The sequence below is a fragment of the Lagopus leucura genome, unplaced genomic scaffold (assembly GCF_019238085.1).
Source record: "Lagopus leucura isolate 7727_CA_CO unplaced genomic scaffold, USGS_WTPT01 Super-Scaffold_100022, whole genome shotgun sequence".
NCBI classification, from domain to species: domain Eukaryota; kingdom Metazoa; phylum Chordata; class Aves; order Galliformes; family Phasianidae; genus Lagopus; species Lagopus leucura.
This window is the reverse complement of record NW_024962275.1, coordinates 4,310,251-4,328,736: the sequence shown is the minus strand read 5'-3', so window position 1 is coordinate 4,328,736 and position 18,486 is coordinate 4,310,251. Positions and strand designations below refer to the sequence as shown.

The 18,486-nt window shown below is 43.8% G+C and overlaps 1 protein-coding gene across 1 annotated transcript in view; it reads left to right on the top strand.

Annotated features, from left to right (window-relative positions):
* Nucleotides 1-17,937, top strand: part of NUP214 (nucleoporin 214) — a 39,710-nt gene extending 21,773 nt beyond the window's left edge. Inside the window, exons 25-36 of the mRNA XM_042879377.1 lie at nt 277-352; nt 1,013-1,121; nt 1,650-1,752; nt 3,436-3,509; nt 5,120-6,853; nt 8,250-8,320; nt 8,825-8,981; nt 11,166-11,315; nt 12,847-13,018; nt 16,079-16,221; nt 17,069-17,093; nt 17,794-17,937. Coding sequence (XP_042735311.1) covers nt 277-352; nt 1,013-1,121; nt 1,650-1,752; nt 3,436-3,509; nt 5,120-6,853; nt 8,250-8,320; nt 8,825-8,981; nt 11,166-11,315; nt 12,847-13,018; nt 16,079-16,221; nt 17,069-17,093; nt 17,794-17,827 — 2,848 coding nt within the window. The 3' untranslated portion in view covers nt 17,828-17,937. The remainder of the gene's footprint in view (nt 1-276; nt 353-1,012; nt 1,122-1,649; nt 1,753-3,435; nt 3,510-5,119; nt 6,854-8,249; nt 8,321-8,824; nt 8,982-11,165; nt 11,316-12,846; nt 13,019-16,078; nt 16,222-17,068; nt 17,094-17,793) is intronic.
* The last annotated feature ends 549 nt before the right edge of the window (nt 17,938-18,486 follow it).

The following is an 18,486-nucleotide window of genomic DNA, read 5'->3' as shown; positions in this document are numbered from 1 at the left end:
TAGAAAAGCTTGACTCTCTTTGGAGACAAGAGTGTGTGAAGAAGACTGGATCATTTAAGTCTAGAGCTTTAAACGCATTTGCAGGCTTCCTTTGTTAAATGTGGATGATTCATTTAAGAGGTTTATTCCCTAATCAGATTTGTTCATTTGGAGTTGTGCTTGGAATCTTTAATAACGGAGGTTATTCAAGTCTTTTGGAAGCTGTGCATTCCAAGGGACAAGCAAATCTACTTTCAGACTTGTCGTTCATTTAATGTTTTAATAATTCTTTTTCAGGTCATCAGTTCCTCACTCTGCAGCCCAGGCAGTCCACCAAGTTCTGGCAACTGTTGCTACAAATCAGGCTAAGCAGGTATCTTGATACAGAACTTTCCCTGTGGTGTACCATGCCCAGACGTGTTAAGTACAGTTCAGGGTTTAGTTGTTGGTGTGCAGGTCATCTGTGTCTTTCACAGCTTGCCCCGCATTCTTGGCAGGCTGTTTATTTATCTGTGTCCTAGGTTTATTTTTATGTCTTGCTTTTCTCACTATTGAAGACCCTTGTGGCTTTCCAGTGGCTACAGTCTTGCAGCAGTAAGGGTTGCAGCTTACAACAAAGGAAATGGAGTTGGGTAAATACACTCAAATCTCACCAAAATGAAGTGCTACTTAGTCAAGGCAAGGAGTTGTTTCCCTATCCTGTGTCTTACTGAGAACACTTCTTATTGGTGGGCAAGCTGCTAAGTGTTGTGATGGCACGTTGGAAAACCATGCAATGGTCTCTTTCTGCTGGAGTCAGTGAGCTGTTGCACACGGAGGTTTGCTGGCCTCTGCAAGAGAGTTGTTGAAAGAGTTGAATTAAGCAGTGTTTAAATGTCAAGACATAGAGGGCCCAAAATTGAAATGCTGCCAAGTACTTTGACCACCCTCCTCTGATTTGTTATGCTTTACTCTTGTAACATCAGACCAAGATCAGAAGGACTTTTGTCAGTGTGTAGACTGCGTTGACTTAAAGCATCTTTGTGTTTTTCAGACACCCCAAGCAAGCTCACTTAAGGGACAGGCTGCACCTTCTTCTGTATCTACATCTTGTCCTGTGGCATCTGCACCTGGTCCCACATCATCTGGCAACAAAATCTCAGGTAATCTCAGGTGGTGGAGACAGAAATAAGGCCTTGGGTGTCGCTTGTCAGGGTGACAGTTGAGAGAATGAAGACCCTGAGGAAAAGAGATCTGCCTCCACTGAGAGGCTGCTGTGTCCTTCTGAAGGCAGGAATTTGAACAGATGAAGTACAGAGGGGCAGGAGTGCAGCGTTGCGTACAACTCTGTATTCTCTGTGTGCCTACATCTAGGATGTAGTGATTCCTCTTTCAGAGTGGACTCAGAATGTGTAACCTGTAGCAGCAAGCTTTGAAAAAGCATCTAAAGATGGTGACACCTGTCTTTTATCAGATATGTTGTTGCCTTCCATCTTTGAAATAATTCACATACTCTGTGATGACGTAACAGCAGCAGGAATGTTTCTATGCACAAATATCAGATTAATTCAGCTAGCAAAAAATCCTGAAAAAAACTGTTGGCTGTGCCCACAAACTCTTCTGTTGTTTTTTGGTAGATGGATGATGTGAGCTGTCTTCTTTTTTGTAATGCTTCTTTGTATAACTTACAGGACAAGGGACAGCAAAAACTGCTACAGCTGTGACCTCTACAGTGACATCAGGACCAGCAACATCTGCACAGCCTAACAAGGCTTTCTCATTTTCTTCTGTGGGGTCTGTATGAAGTTCAACATTTCTGTTTGATGTATGAATATGTATTTGATGTTTGTATGAATGTATCATCTGTTACAGCAAGCATTACCTACAAGCTGCGGAGTACTATAAAATGACAGCATGGATAGTTTTAAACTCTGCTCTTATTTAGGGAAAAAAAGAGCAGTCACAAGAAAATCATCCCTGGTATGTTGCACAGGGAGAAATCTTTACATGTGAGAATGAATTTTGACTTTCCAACAGCAAGTGGAGAAGTTGAACTTTGGAAGCTTCCAAATCCAGAGAAAAATGGGGAATAACCTGAATATGATCATTTTAAACATCCTTCTGGAGATTGATTCCAAAGAGAGTAGTCCAGTGTTTTCTAACCTGGATGTGCCTATGCAGGTTTCCAATGCCAGTAGAAGTTAGAGATACAGAAGTGCAGGAATTTCCAGTTAGGACTTGAAATCTGTGCTGATGGTCAAACTTGCTGAATTACTTTTTTATTTTGAAGCAACAGAACAAATTCCATGCTGTGACTCGAAAAGTTCTCTGTGAAAGTGATGAAAGAATCACCATGCCATCTGGTGGTTTCTGTCATGTAACAATGCAAAGCAAAGGCACAGGGTATGAACATGTAGTGATTCTGAAACCTCTCTGATGGAGTGTTTTTCAGGGATGGGAAAAATATTTCTTTGCTTGTGTTCTGTCTTTGAGGAAGAAGAGTTGGCTCCTCACAAATAATTGTTTGAATTTCTCCATATTTAAATATCTGGTATTGAAATGAGTTTCTCTTTATGAAGCTGGTAACTCTTAAGTATTTCAGAATGCACTCATACTTTCAAACAACTGTTTTCATTCAGTCTTAAACATTTCTTTGTTGGTTGTCAAGTGGATGTTATCTAAATGCCTTGCAGTACTCTTCAAAAGGCTAAAATAGTCTTCTTGAAACACTGAAATTCGGATTCAAAAAGCAAACAAGCCCTGCCTTTGTCCCAGGCTGCAGTGCTTCAGTCTATAAACCATGTGCTAAATACAGCACTGTTGTCTGTGATGTCTTAGTTATGCAGCCTGACTTCTACATCAGCAGCTGGTCCTTGAGAATCAGAGGACAAGGCAGTGAGAAAGCTTAAAAAGCCTCAGGGGATGAAGGTCTCTGGAGCACCCCATTGCTCATTTTGAAAGATCACAGCATTCTTGCAAGACACAATTTTTTAGTGTTCAGCAATCAGAAACTTTAATTTCTGTCTTGCTGTGAATGATCTCCTTTTCAAGGGGTAGCAGTGTCCAGTTATTCCCTTCTGTACGTGCCTCTCTGACCATTCTGGTCTTTTAATTTTCAATAAGCTCTGCTACAGCCTCTGCTGGTGCTGGTCTCCCATGAGTTATAATGGTTTGGTGCATTGGGTTTGGCTGCTGAGCTGAACGGAGAAGAAACATACAGCAGAAATGAAAGAATATGAGAAGATGAGGGACAGTTGGAAGGGTTTTGAGTTCTGACTCTTATCAGTCCTCCTAGAAAACTAGGAGAAACAAGTGTCTAGTTGAAGAGACTGTTCTTGTGCACATATGCCTGTGTGTCTGACCTAATACAGGCTTGCACAGGAAATCTGAGTCTCAAGGTTGTGTTAATCACGGGGTTGGAAATTTCAGTGCTTTGAGCTCAAAGTCATTCTTTCCCTTTCTCTTCTTTCCTCCTAGGTCTGGGTTTAATTTTGGTGTTGTCACATCAGCTGCTTCGTCACCGACACTGCCCAGCCTCGCTGCCTCACAAGGTTGGCTTGGAAGAGTGTGCAAAATGCATCTGTCCTCTGCTAAGAGACTGCTTACTCTTCCTAATTCATGTGGTTCTTGTTTTATGTTGCCCTTCTATTATTAAAATTGCAGTAGCTGCAATAACATTGTATACGTATGCTGGATTATATGCTGTAGTGCAGGAGAATCTAGGCCACCTGCATTTCAATTAAGAGGAAACAAAATGTTTGCTACCATACCAAGGGGTTCTAGCTTATGAGAAGGGTAACTTATCTGCAGTCATTTCCTCTGTTGTTAATCTGTAGATTTTTAAGTTGCTGAAGTAGTCTGGCATAGGAAGCTGGCATTATGTGAATATTTAATAGTAAGGGAGGAAGGGAGTAATAGAAGCAGCTTTGTGTTGCTTATAAAGCTAACTTGACAATGTGGATGTATAGGCTGCCTTTCCATTTCATAGGTGCATCATATTCACCTGGTCTGGGAAGAGGGATCTGAAGCATGTGCTTTGTGATTGTCTTGAACTTAACTGACTCTGGTTTTGGCCTTGAAAAAGAGATTGCATGCTCAGAAGTCTCCATCCTCCTCTCTGTCCCTTCCTCCATTATCAGTGGCTCTGATACAAGATAACACCTCTTAGCTTATGTCCTTAAATTATCACAGCCGCAGAAATGCTACCAATATTCTGTTGACCTTAACCAGAAACAACTAACTTGCTTTAAAACTTGAACATGAAGTTACCGTGGAAGTTTAGGTAAATAACACGGATTAAAGGAGGAGTGGGAGGTGCTGGAAACAGAATTGTAAAGCACAGCCTTAGCAAGGGCAGTTACCTTGCGTTGCTCCAAGGAATGGCAGCACTTTTGCCTGTTAGGTGATAATGGAAGAAGAACAAAAGGAATTTCAGTGTTCCAGGAGGAAATAAAAGATGCATTTTTCGGTGTCAGTATTATTATTAGTATAGAGTAAAAAACAAAGATGATGCCTTAGTTGTGCAAAGAATCTTTTGCTTACTTGATCCTCGTGTAGATTCCCATACCTTGTCCAAACTGATTAACAGTCCAAACAACAACTCATTATCATATAATCAGAGTTTCAGTGGTGTTCTGAAATGAAATGACAGTTCACCAAAGTTGGCTCAGCCCCCCTTAAAACTTCAGCAGTTTCACACTGTTGGGGCTGCTTTGCAGTTGTGTTTAAGAGCTTTTCTCTAGTATTTCAAAGCTGACAACATCTGCATAAAAACAGCATTTGGCGTTCTATAAATGGTTGAATCTGTACAGAAAGATTTGATTCTGGAGAAGGTTTTTCAAGTGCCAGAAAATATGACTGGAGCTCTGTTCTGACCATTGGTTTACAGCGAAAAAAATGGTTAGTTGGAAGCTGAGGCATATGTATGTGACAGTGTTTGCCACTGTAAACCTGTCCATAAAGGCTTCAGAAAGTGTCACTGTTGTGATACCCTGAATGTACGTGGGAGAAGCAGTTTTCTGATGGTTAGGAGGCTTTACAGATTTTAGGCAAAAGCACTCTCTTGCAATCTGCGTAGCGCTAAATCATGCTATTGTTGTTTAAGAAAAATAGAGCTTAGCATATTATAACTCGATTTGTAACTTCTGTCTTCCATTTACAGCCCCTGCCAAGGAGTCCACTCAACCTGATTCATTTTCGCTTGCTGGGGGTTCCAAATTTGGAGCAGTCCCTGAGAGCTCCTTTGCTTTTGGCTCCCTCAAGCCAGCAAGTGCTTCAGGAGCCGTAGTAGCAAATAGCTCTTCAGCAGATGGCACTCAGTCAAACAAACCTGCTGCAACAACGTCTTCTGCTCCCTCCGCAGCCTCTGGCAAGTTAGACATCCCTCCAACTAAGCCAGGGGACAACTTGTTTCTGAGCAACCTATCTGGAGAAACTCTGGGGAGCTTCTCAGGACTGCGTGTTGGTCAAGCAGATGATAATGCCAAAACCGCCACTAAAACACCATCCACCAGTGCTGCAGGAGCACAGTCAACTAAAACATCTACATCACCTTCTGGGTTTGTCTTTGGTCCCCCCCTGGTACTAGGAAAAGCTGGAGAAGCTACTTCGCCATCAGTCACGTCAGCTGGCACTGCACCCACCTCCATCAGCACCAGTGCCACAGGCGGTATCTTCGGCAATGTTCAGATAACCGCAGGGTCTCCTGGGGTGTTTAATCTTGGAGGCTCAAGTGGAAACAAACTCAACTTTTCATTCGGTATTCAGCAAGCAAGCAGCACGAGCGCATCCACTTCTGCCCCTTCTACTGTTCCCACTTCAACATCTCTCTCGTTTGGGAATTTCTTGAGTTCATCACAAAATGCTGCCCCAGCTGCAACTTCTAATAAGGGTGGAGGAGATGCCAAACTGCTGTCTGCTTCAGAAAAAACTGAAAATGAAGCACCTGAGTCTTCACCTACAACAACACAGGCTCCACAGCCACAGATACAGCTTTCAGAGCCCATGAAAGAGCCCCCTGTGTCTCAGACAGCAGCTGGGGACACCGTGGGCTCCAGTACTGCATCAGTAGCACCTCCCCCTGATGCCATTGCTACTCCTGCTTCCATAAGTGAGCTGAAGGCACCGGTGCCTCCTGCTGCCTCAGCCTCAGTCCCACAGGATCAGAGCATCTCAGTGACAGCCTCTGCAACAACCATTGCCTCTCCTGCAGAAGCAACAAGCACACCGGCTGCTGCTGCTGATGTTCCTACTTGCGTTCAGAGTCCAGCTGTTGGTGCCTCAGTGTTTGTCCCCACCTCTGCAGGCTCCTCAGTGTTCTCTCAGCCTCCAAATTCCAGCTCTTCTGGCTCAGCATTTAGCCAGCCTGCTAGTGATACGACTGGCACTCCTTCCACACCATCTGTTTTTGGCCAACTGCCGGCAGGTACCACAGCATCAGCTCCATTTGGACAACCCACCACTGCCACTGTGACCACACCGACTGCCAGCACAGGGTTTGGTACTTCTGCCTTTGGGACCACCACAACTGGGGGCTTTGGTCAGCCAGCCTTTGGCCAAGCACCGACCTTTGGGCAGCCAGCGAGCAGTTCTTCAAGTGGTTTTACCTTCAACCAGTCTGGATTTGGGACAGTGCCTGCCTTTGGCCAGCCAGCAGCTTCCACTGCAGCCTCGAGCAGTGGCAATGTGTTTGGAGCATCTTCTAGTGCCAACAGTGCAAGCTCCTTCTCCTTCGGACAGCCATCTGCCAGCACTGGGGGTGGGATGTTTGGACAGAGCAGCACTCTGGTGTTTGGGCAAAGCAGCAGTTTTGGGCAAGGGGGATCTGTCTTTGGTAGCACCGCTGCTGTTACCACTACTACATCATCTGCTGGGTTCAGCTTCTGCCAAGCCTCAGGTAAGAGCAAACTGCAGAGACATGCAGTATTCTAGCAGTGTCTATCACTGGGAAAAGTCAGGCTGCTTTGAGTGCTTTTCTTTCCCTCTAGCCCTTCATTTTTTTTTTTCAATTAGTAAGAATAAGATCTGCAGTGCATGAGGAGGGGAAGTTAATGTTGGAGACCAGAGAAGCTTTTGCTCAGCCTTGATCTCCATTGAATACCGCTGAATGTAGGCTTTGCAATCGTGCATTCATCTCAACTCCCAAGTCTGCCTTGGCTTTATTTTGAACTACATGGTGTGCTGTCTGTTGCATAAGAATGGGGTGGGATTCAGCACACCTGGGAGATCTCAAACTATCACACTGTGAATTGTTACGCTGAAGTACCAAGGTAGCTCTGAGGCTATAAGCAGGGGACTGAATGCAGATGCAGCATTTCATTCTGCACTGTGCCCATGCTGCAGTGGCTGTACAGCTGGGTCTGCTGTTATATCATGATCTGTCATGGCAAAAAATGTGTTAAGCCCTCAAAATTACGGGTTAGTGAGGAACTAATCTGTGAAATCCACTTTTGTGTTTGGAAGCATCCCAAATTAAATAGAGCAGTAACATGACCATCAGCTACCTGTCTATACAATTAAATTGAACACTTGCCCAGACCAGACCTTCTTTGTCAATCTCCTGTTGTTGTTCACATTGCTGCAGTATATTGGGATTTTTTCCACAGCTTTGCCTGTCTAATCTTCAGAGAGCTTCCAGGGAAAAGAGAAACATACATAGTAATATTAGAAAGCATGTATTTCCAAGGAAGAAAACCTAATTAGGCTCATTTAATTAAAAATGATGGCACTGTAGGCAAAACTTCTTGTTCATTTTAACTACAGTAACAGAGAATAGTTAAACTGGAGGAAATGAACTTGAGAAAGGTGTTCCTAATTTTAGAAGCTGCAAGTTTTATTACAAAATGCACGTTTAAGTGAACTGGGAAATGGAATGGGGAGTTCTTTTTTTTAATCAAAACGTTTCATAATCTATAAAAGGAATCTTTAGGTAACAAAGCACAGATCCTCTCTACACAGGGGAAATCAAAATGTACAGTGCACTTGTCCATGACTTGCAGCATTATTATAGCAACGTTAAAAAAAATTCAGTTCTCTCATATTGGCAGCAACAATCCCATAAGTCAAAAGGCCTTCTGTTTATTGGCTTTCAAATACATTGTCAATTGAATTTATTGTTTGTTGGCACGTTTCAAACTTTACCAACCTAGATACGTTTGGTAACATCATTTGTATCCTGGTGTTTTGGCATAGGAGATCTGTCCTTCCCTGTTCTGGACTAGTATTGCCTCCCTGGTTTGTCTTCTATCCTAGGAACAGTTCTTGTGATGAATTTTCCTTTCTTTTCTTGGCAGGTTTTGGTTCTAGCAACACGGGTTCTGTGTTTGGGCAAGCAGCAAATACTGGAGGCATTGTCTTTGGGCAGGCAAGTATTTACTGCATTTGCAGAAATAAGGGAATGTTACATACAGTGGATTTGTTCAGGGTGCTCTACCTGCTTCTAGTAGCAAAGGGGGAATTTGATGTGGTCAGTAGAAGTTGTCCCAGGCTCTACTGAAGATACTTGCTAATGTAGGAGGCACCAAAACTGCATCTGCATGTTTTCCAAGGAGTGTGCAGAAACAAGCATGTAATCATGGGGGAGATAAGGTAGGGATGGAGCATAAGCCTGCCTTTATTCCCTGCCAAGTGGAAAGTGGAGTTTTCTTTTTTAGTCACTTGGGCAACATGGAGCGTTTTTCAAAGGCATACTTTGTTCTGTAGATGAGATGTGAGACTTAAGTCAGATTTCATTGTGCTGTGTGTTTGAAGAGTCTGCTCACTGGTTCTTCAGCACTTGGTACCTCAGAGAGCTGGGAAAGTCACCCCTGGGGGCATGAGCTGCTTTGACTTTGTTTAAATCCCCATTCTTGCCCTTCTTGTGTCCTAGCAGTCGTCCTCTTCCACTGGAGGCCTGTTTGGATCTGGAAGCGGTGGGAGAGGTGGAGGCTTCTTCACTGGTTTGGGAGGAAAGCCAAGTCAGGATGCAGCCAATAAGAATCCTTTTGGTTCCTCCAGTGGAGGATTTGGATCAGCAGCTTCCCAGAGTAAGTGAAGAAAACAAGAATACAAAATGTGCTCTGATTCCCATCTGCTTTGTGATCCCATCTGCTTTTCTGCTGTTCTTTGTCTCTGAGTAAATTCTCTGTTGACATGAAAGGCTTGTAGGGGTAACAGAGGCAGACAGGTTGTGTGATGTGTTCTTCTGTAGTTTTCCTTCTAGGTTTATGGAAAATAAGTAGGGCAGCAATTGCAACAAACAAGCAAAGGGGAGAAATACAAAGGATATTTATGTTCTTCATGGAATTCTGTAACCAAAGCGCTTTTTAAAATCAAATACTCTAAATTCTTGTCACTGAATGTCTGCTTCCAACTTAGTTGAAGTTAGGAAGCTTTTCCTTGCACTCTAAAAAAGGTCACTGCATCTCATACGTAAGTGAAACCAAGTCAATGCATGTGATGGACAGCAGTTTCTTCAGCTTTCTGTCCTTGACATGAGTGTCTTTTTGCAGCATATGTAACATATTTGCTCAAAACTTGCTGCATGGATAAGCTCTCAGTTATTGCTTAGGATATACCTTTTTTTTTTTTTTTTTTTAAGTTGTATATTTGTAGTTAAGAAAAATAAATACACTCAGTAATTGTTTTGGGGATGCAGAGCTGTAGAGTTCCGTTTGTCAGTTCTTATCCAGATTTGGTAAGCAGGGCGGGTTCCTTCCAGGTGTCTGCCCAACTTCTGTGATGCTCATAGAGGAATTGCCTTAAAGTTCTCTTTAGGAGAAGGAACTCAGTGCTTGGCTTTCCTTTTGTGCTGGTTGCCAGCTAGCAGGCATCGCTTCACATGGGTGTTGTAGCTGAATTGATGTGCATGTGAAGTGCCAAACCAGCCCTCCCACGTGTTCCTTCTTGCCCAGCCAAGCAACCTCACAAAAGATGGCAGGGGAGGTATTGAGAGTACAGCAAGGTATCCCCAGGTTCCTTTGCAAGAAGGACTTTAAGGGGTCTATCAGGAGTCCTTTCTTAGAAGCTCTAAACAGTTAACTGTTAATGCAAGGATCGATCACTGCCCACTAATGTAAAGATCTATTTTTATTGCCAGGCTTGGATTAAAAGCACATTAGTCTTGAGATTACCAGGCTCATGGGTCTTGGTAATACTCTAAGATTTGTGCTGAGGTGTATCTGTGCTGTTCTGTGCTGTAGCAATTAGTTTGAGGCTCACTCTTGCCTTCTGTTCACAGCTTTTGCAGGTCTACTTTCCTTATCTGTATCTGTATGCCACAGAAGCTGCTGATAACTATTTCTTAGCCGTGGCTTTTGTTTCAGAGAGACTGCCCAGCTTTTTTATTTCGTCACTTGCAAGATGGATTTGACAGAAGGGGAAAGCAGGAGGGGTGGAGCCCAGCAGCTAGGAAGCACGAAGTGGGGAAGCAGTGGCTAAGGTGTGAAAGTAGAGGAACAAAGGAAAGCTGTAGAATTAGCCATGTGGCTGAAAGTAGCATCTAAAGCATTGTGAGAGCAAATCTGTTTCTTTTACTGCCTCTTTAATGAGCCACTGAGATTAATGGTTGAGGTCAGTCCTCAATCCTTGTTAACTTAGTCCTCCTTTATTGCAGTATTGGGTTTTGTGATGAAATAAAATGCATGGTTCAGCAGAGAAAGGTTTCAGCTGTTCTCCCTTGGCCCACTAGATGCTCAAATTCTCTGTAGCCTCATGAAATACAAACAGCCTCTGTGAAGCTGGCAAAGTGTGGCTCCTGCTTTAAGGCCCTGTAATTCTAACTGTCAAATAATTGTGTTAAGAAATACTGGCCATTGCCGTAAGAACAGAGAGTCTGTAGTTGTGGTGAATGGATATTTGTGTTGTCAAGAAAAGACAATTGGGTTACTCTGATTTCTCACTGGAGTGACTGACTTCTACTGACTGCAGTGTGTCAGTGTATCTGACAAATCATCTGTCACTGGGATGTGCTGGAAATCTCAATATCATGACCCTACTATTATTCATTCAGACTGCAATAATAAAGTGCCCTTAGTGATCCATGAGAATGGCTTGGTAGAACTACAAACCCCTAAAGAGATGGAGAAAACAGCTTACCTCTGCAAGGTGCTCTTTCCTGTGCTTGAGGACTGGGGAAGTTAAAGGGGTTTCCTTTTCTCCCGACCCAGCAATGAGGTGTGGCACAGAATGTTGTGTGTTATGAGCTTCACAAGTAACCTTTATCTCCCCAGATTCTTCTAGCTTATTTGGGAACAGTGGAGCCAAGGCCTTTGGATTTGGCACCTCATCTTTTGGAGACCAGAAACCTACAGGCACTTTTAGCTCTGGCGGTGGCAGCGTGGCGTCTCAAGGCTTTGGGTTCTCTAGTCCGACCAAAGCAGGTACTTTGTTAACCCACTCTATGAGCACTCATGTTTGTGTCAGCTATTTGGTGGAGCGTTCTGCTGGTTTTATGTCTGTACCAAGCCCAGGCTTTTGTTTATTTGTGCAGGAAATGTCTGTGGACAATTAATTGGTATGTGTTACTAGCATTGCTTTTTAAGCTGTAGGTAGCAACCCCAGAGTATGTAACTGGTGGATCCAAGACAGAGATTTACAATCTTCTGTGCAGAAACTTCAAGTAAACTGCATTTTCAGTGGTCCATTCCAGAAATCCCCATTGTGGTTTAAAGGCAGGGAGCTGTGTGAATTAGTGCTGGTCTTACTTAGCGTACAATTTAAAATACAGGCTATGGAATTGAACAGATTTTTCCTCTTGTAGTTGCTTCCTTGGAAAATTATATTCCAAACTTCAGTCTGGTTTTGTAACCCTTTTCGTTCCCATTTCTTCATGTGAGTGAATGCACAGGTTTCTACTTTGGGATAGCCTCCTCCATGATGTGGATATCAGACATGCTTCAGCTCCCTCTCTTGGGAAATGAGCTGTTGGTTCTATTGATTGAATTAACTTAATCAAATATAGAGAATTTCAGTCTTTTTTTATTATTATTTTGTTCTGCACTCACTACTTGCATGTTTAACTTTTCTTTCTCCACTACTTGTTAACATTAATTGCAAAAGAAAGCATATCCCTAGCAAAGCTTCAGCCCCTCCAGTAAATACTCTAACTTCCTAGACTAGGGGTAATGAGATAGCTGATCTATGTTTAAATAATTCAGGCCTAGAGTTTATTTTTTCCAGGCCTTTTGTGTTTACAGCCAAACAGTATCCATTACCTTGACATGGACTAGAATTTCACCCAGGGTATTAAAATGTGTGGTGCTATCCCAGTCCTCAGCCCTAGTCAAACAAAAGAGCAGGTGTCCTTCACATTCCACAGTCTCAATTAGAAACAGGCCAGTAATATCAGTAGATGAGCATAGAATAGTGTAGAAGTCTGTTCAGAGCTCCAGAAGGATCTTTTTCTTTTTTTATAACAATGAAAGCATCTCTGTTCCCTGTTGTATGTATAATTACTGAAACTTAGTTACTGTGCATGCTTGCTGTCTCAATTAAGATTCTGGTCTTTATACATAAAGCAGGTAGAGATCCTGCCTCACTGTGCAAGCATGAATGATGTGTTACCACCCTGGATTTATTACCAGCCCTGGAGGATGAGTTGATTTCATGTTTGCATGTTCAGGAGGCCCTGAGTGTGGTCTCCTGTGGGTAGTCTCCTAATTTGTCTAGTGTTTTTCACACGTATTCAGGCACTTTTCCTATTCACCTCTTTTGTACCAAATTATCCTGCGGTCTGGAAGCTTTGTAGCAGTGGGTTTTGTTTAGATGATGGACAAGATGAACGCTCCCTCGTAGAGATTGTCTACTTGGAAACGCAGTTTTCTTCTTTCTTTACTTCTTTCTTCACTGTTGTTTACTTTACATCCTTGTCCTTTTTTTTTTTCTTTCTTTTTTTGCCTCTGTTTTGCTCAGGTGGCTTCGGTGCTGCTCCAGTGTTCGGCAGCCCTCCCACTTTTGGGGGATCCCCTGGGTTTGGAGGGGTGCCAGCATTCGGTTCAGCCCCAACCTTTTCAAGCCCTCTGGGCTCGACGGGAGGCAAAGTGTTCGGCGAGGGCACGGCAGCAGCCAGCGCCGGAGGATTTGGGTAAGCCAACGTGGGGCCAGGGTTTGGGAAAGTAATCTCCTTGCATTACAGCTCCTCCTGTGCTTAGTTACCTCTCCAGCAGGGGAAAGGCTTTAATTGGCATAAAGCAAAAGCCTTTGCCCCGCAGGATGTAATGTCTGATGGGGAATGGGAGTGATCTTGCATGTAAGTGAAGGCAGGAGTGTTTTCTGTGTGCACGCTTGATGTGTTCAGTTGGAGACCTACAATTTATGCCAAGCAAGGAAAGTAACAAATACTGTCTGTGACGCTGAAGAGCCACCTTATCTACCTGTGAGATTTGGCTAGGGATGCTCATGGGAATTCAGTCTGTTCTCTCATCTTTGGGGGGTGGGAGGAGGTACCTGGAACAGCCTGTGGTCCCAGTGTGAGTTGTTTATCTCACACTGATCATTTTTTTCTTTATCTCTTTAAGTTTGTGCTTGGCACCAGAGCAGGTAAGCACTTGATTCCTTCTTTAGCTCAGCAAATAAAGAAGTTCAAACCTTACAAAGCAACTTCTGCAGTAGGCAGCAAATCCACCTCTTCAGCATTGTGCCACCTGCAAGCAACTCACCTGCATGTCCTATAGTTATATCAGGATTTGTTTGACCCAATTAGAAAAAAGGAGACTGGTCATCTTCCCAGTCTTAGTGCTTACACATTTCACAAGTGTTTTGTCTCATCCTGGTTTCAGGATGAACTGCCTTTATGTAGAACATCCTGCAGTGTACCTGTGAATCCCCCCGTGAAGCTGGTTAGATACCCATCTGCCAGGGCACCCTTGAGCTGTGGGAGGCCTCAGCTAGGTTCTTCAGCAGCACCCTGAACTCTGGTGCAGCAGATTGGAGATTCCCTTTGGAAAGGGTAAAAACAGCCTAATTAGATCCCCACAAAGAAGGATGTGCTCGTAGAGATGTCAGCACTTAAATCAAGTGATACCTTCTTCACTTCCATCTCTCAGTGCCATGCTGCATGATTTTTGCACTGAAACTGAATGCACTCAAAATCCCCAGGTAACTTTACAAGTCCTGCCATAAAGTGCCATAGCTCAGAGTGTGATTTAGTCCTGTGCAGGACTTCCTTTCCGCCTTCCTCTGTAGGAGAGAGTTCCAAAATCACAATTCCAGTGCAGTTACTTGCCAGTTCCTTCTAACTTAAATACGTGATTCACTGTTCCTTCAATTCTGAAGAATCTGCATCACTTGCTCAATGACTTAGGTATCAAAAATAGAAACCACTACACTTCTTTAAACAGTCTGAAATTCCGGCTGTTTGTGAGCAAATAAGGTTTTGCTTTCATAAACTAACCTCAAGTGCCTCTCAATCCTGCTTATGTCGGAGCTGCACAAAAGACCTGAACATCTGGGTGAGATGGGTTTGCTTCAGTTGTTCCCAGGCAATGACTGGATCTCATGTCTTCTGTATGTGAAATAAATAAACAGAATCTCTCCACAGCTTAAGCTGTTTTCCTGCTTGCACGACGCTCAGCCTTTTTCAGCAGGCTTGCTCTTGTGGTTGCAGCTGGAAGGAGCACTTTGAACCACACTTCCTTGTCGCTGTTTTCACCACCGCTTCCTGTCAGACATGATTTGTGTGTTCAATGGCATAGTCCTGAGCAGACAGAGCACTGCAAAACCCTCTTGTTCTTCACTGCATATCCTCACCTCGCTCCTTTTCTAAAAGAACAACAAAACCTGCTCTCCCCTTGCTGGGAAATCCACATCCATGGTTCTGAACTGATGCTGTCTGCAGGTTAGGTGGGCCAGGAGCCAGCCCAGGATTGGTAAATGAGGCCAAAGCTGCAAAGTCACTCAGCTGCCCTGTTGTAATGCAGTGTGTGGGGCAGTGTGCACAGTCTGTGTACACTAGGAGAGGTGATGTCCTTTAGCAAGCGAACTGCTTGTCACACTGCTGCAAGGACTGTCCTTTATCTGGAGAGAGAGGTTGTGATATTTTTGCTGCTTTTCTTTTTCCTTTTTTTATTTTTTTTAATTCTCTACTAGATCTGGATGGATGGAGAGGTGGGTTAATGCGCTGTCGCTTCCTATTTTAAGTCAGAAATGACAAGAGTGCATTTGAAGCACAGCCTTGCAAAGCTGGAACGGTATTCAGCGTGGCTGGCAGCCTGCTCAGGGGAGGGCTGGTACTGGGTTGGTGTCAGCAGCACTGTGTGCTTGCAGATTCTTAGCAGTGCTTGTCATCTGAATATTTTGTGTCTGTATTTTGCCTGGTTTAAGAGAGAAACGCCTGAAGCTTCTGTTTGAGTGCTCCTCTAGCATTCAGGTTTGGGAGAAGTGTACGTGGGGGTAGGGAACCATAATGCATATCATGGTCTCGTTAGCGTGTCACGCTGATAGCTTTGCAGGGCTTGGTTGGATGGAGTGGGTGGAGAAAGGAGATATCAGTTCCATATATAAAAATGTGTTTCTCATTTCAGTTTCCAAGAGCAGTTAGGGGAAATAATCCAAAGGTGTGGTGGGGAAGTGGCCAAGTAGGTGCAGATCCTTAGGGAAGCATTGGAGCTTCCAAATGGGCTGGGGAGAGAGAGGATCTGGGAAGCCTGCAGGCCGTTTGTGTGGCAGTGGGTAAGGTGCTGTCTGAAAGCTGGGAGCCTGAGTTGTGCACCTGGGCTCTGCTTTGTCTCCTGGCCACGAGCAACCTGAAGTAAATTGCTGTTTGCTGCCCTGGTTGTGAAATACAGCAGCGCTGTACTTGTTGAGCTTTAAGGGTGAATGTTACTCGGGGTGGGTTAAGGTCTTCTACTCGATGGCTGGTGTTGGCATTGCCAAGCACTTGAAAATGTTCTTTGTGTAAGTATGAACACATCTGCCCATCTGCCAGGTGGACATTAGGGATGGGGGCTGTGCAGACGTTCCCACTTGCAGCAGTCCTTCCTACATCAAGGAAATCCATTTCCTGAATGTACAATCATTTGTGTCTTGTGATACCACTCTACTGATGTATCCTTGTGTAAGGAGCGTGCTGTTTTCATTGTGGGGAAAGCTTCCACTATGAGTGAGAATGAACTTGCAAACACAAATCTTCTCTTTTAAACTGCAGGTTTGGTGGTACCAGTAACAACACAGCATCATTTGGCACGTTAGCAAATCAGAATACCCCGACGTTTGGATCGCTGTCACAGCAGGGTTCTGGTTTTGGCACACAGAGCAGTGGATTCTCTGCTTTTGGGACAGGTGGAGGAGGTAGGAGAAACTCAACTATAGTAAGTCTAACAGGTTCCATGTCTCCAGGTTTCCCTGGAGCTCAACTGTGATTGCTCAGCTCCCCACTAAAAACAGAGCGTGGTCCTCCTATATAGGCACTGTGGCCTGGAGAAGTCATTGCAGAGATTAATCTGACTTAATCTCATGATTCCATCACTTGCTGCTTTGCATGTGAATAAATTGCTCCTCTTTGTACTGCACCTGATTATTGCTTTTCACTCAAATTACTCTTCTTTATACTATACCTGATTACTGCTGTTCACCTCTTTTTGTGGAGTTGCTCTTCTCAAACAAAAATATTGAGAAGCAGCAAATATCTCTTCGGTGCTGTGTGCATGGGTGGCTGTATGCAAGCAAAGAATGCGTGCTGCCAAATTGAGCTAGAGCACCAACAGCCAGGTTTTTTACCTGATGAAGCTTGGTGAAGCTGCAGGGATTTACACAGGGCAGAGAACAGAGCCTTTGAGAATGAACACTTACATTCATTGGTGGCCTGCCACCGCTGGCTTGCATTAAGCACAGACTCCATCCTCAGAAAGCAGCCCTCTTATTCTTGTGGGGAGGTGAATGAAGCAGGCTCATTGTATGCAGTTGGTGCTAATGAATGAAGCTAGCAGATTAGCAGTGAAAGCACAGCCCTACCAGGAGCTGAGCCAAGTCACTTTTCTTCTAGATGGGGATTTGACTTCCATTGTTTGGGCATCGCTTTCCCTGGCCTAAGGCAGGAAAGAAATGTTTCTCTATTGGTGTGCAGGAGGGAACACGTACTGTGTATCTTAAGCATTCACTTCTAACCATGATTTTTCTATTTTTACCTTTCTTCCAGGGTTTGGTTTTGGATCAACTAACACGTAAGTACCCTCTCATGTCTAATTCTTCGTTAAGAGTACAAACAGAACCAGAATAAAGCAGTTGAGCAGTGCATGAGAACAAGTGTTGAAAGCAGCAGCAACATACAAGTTCTGATCTCCTTTTGAATGTCAGTGCACAGGGCTAATAGTCCATGCTCTGAGTGCTTTCCAGTGGGATAAATTGTTCATAGAAGAGAGGGCTTTCACTGAGGTCACCCTCATCCCCAGCCTCCTCCCTCTGCCTCTCGAGCACACGATGCGTGTGCTCCAGCTGTGCCTGCGAATCTGGCTTCTACTCCATTTGTCAGCTTGAAAGAGGGTGTGAAATAAATCAGTTCCTTTCTGGCTGAATTGAGATGGTGATTTACAGCTGAAGAACTGAACTGAGAACTGAGGTTAACGCTGTGATCCACTCTGCCACTGAATGGATGGATTACTTTTAGCAAGGCTCTTAAACTTTGCTTCCCTACCAAGTAGGACATTTCTCTGGATGATAAGCTTTAGAATGAGCACAATTATATCTAGCAGTATGTATTGATGCAGCGTCAAGTAAAAGATGCTGGAAATATCAGTACATCCCCATAATAAGCTTCTGATGCTCTGGAAGTCTCTTTGAGATCTGATCTGCTAAATTAATTCTGCCTGAGGGAAATTCCAGCACTCACTGCTGTGTTCTTTTTTTTTTCTTTCTGCTCCACAGATCTTCCTCTGGATTTAGCGGGTGGAGAAGCTAAGAACATCCTGAACTCTCCTGGAGAACTGTGCTGTAGCTCCTACGTTCATGAGTCACCTGTGTGATCAATATCCATACAGCTTTTCATTTAAATACAAAATGTCAGACTTTTTTTTTTTTCCCTTAAATATCCTTATTTTTATGCAGCAACTATCCTCGTTCTGTATTAAACAGTTTTATCTGTCTTGATGCTATTGTGTTGGAAGGGCATATCTCCCTGGATCATGAAGAAACAAACACGTGTGAGGTGTGATTGCCAGCCCTGTGCTCGTAGCCTACTGTCAGCTTTGCTTTTTGTTGCCCTTCCCTATGCCCAGATAAAGGAGTAAGTAGCTCAAGTTGGTTTCGGATACAAACCAGCACATTTTTCATTGAAGTAAATGATTGATTATGCTTGGCTCTTAAGAAGGAGCTGAAGCTTGCCCTGCTAATTTTAAGTATAGGATGGGGTGCATGCTTATCTCACTGAAGTGCTAAATCTGAGTCATGTGTGAGCCAGAGGCTTAGCAGAGAAATAGGAAATTATCTGGGAAGAAGCTGGCAGTGTGCAGAGCATGTTCCCATGGCATTAACATTCAGCAGAGAGGTGGGAAGTAAAAGCTTTCTTATTTTTACCTTCCTCTGAATTTGACAGAACTCTGAGTTCTAATTTCTGGCTAT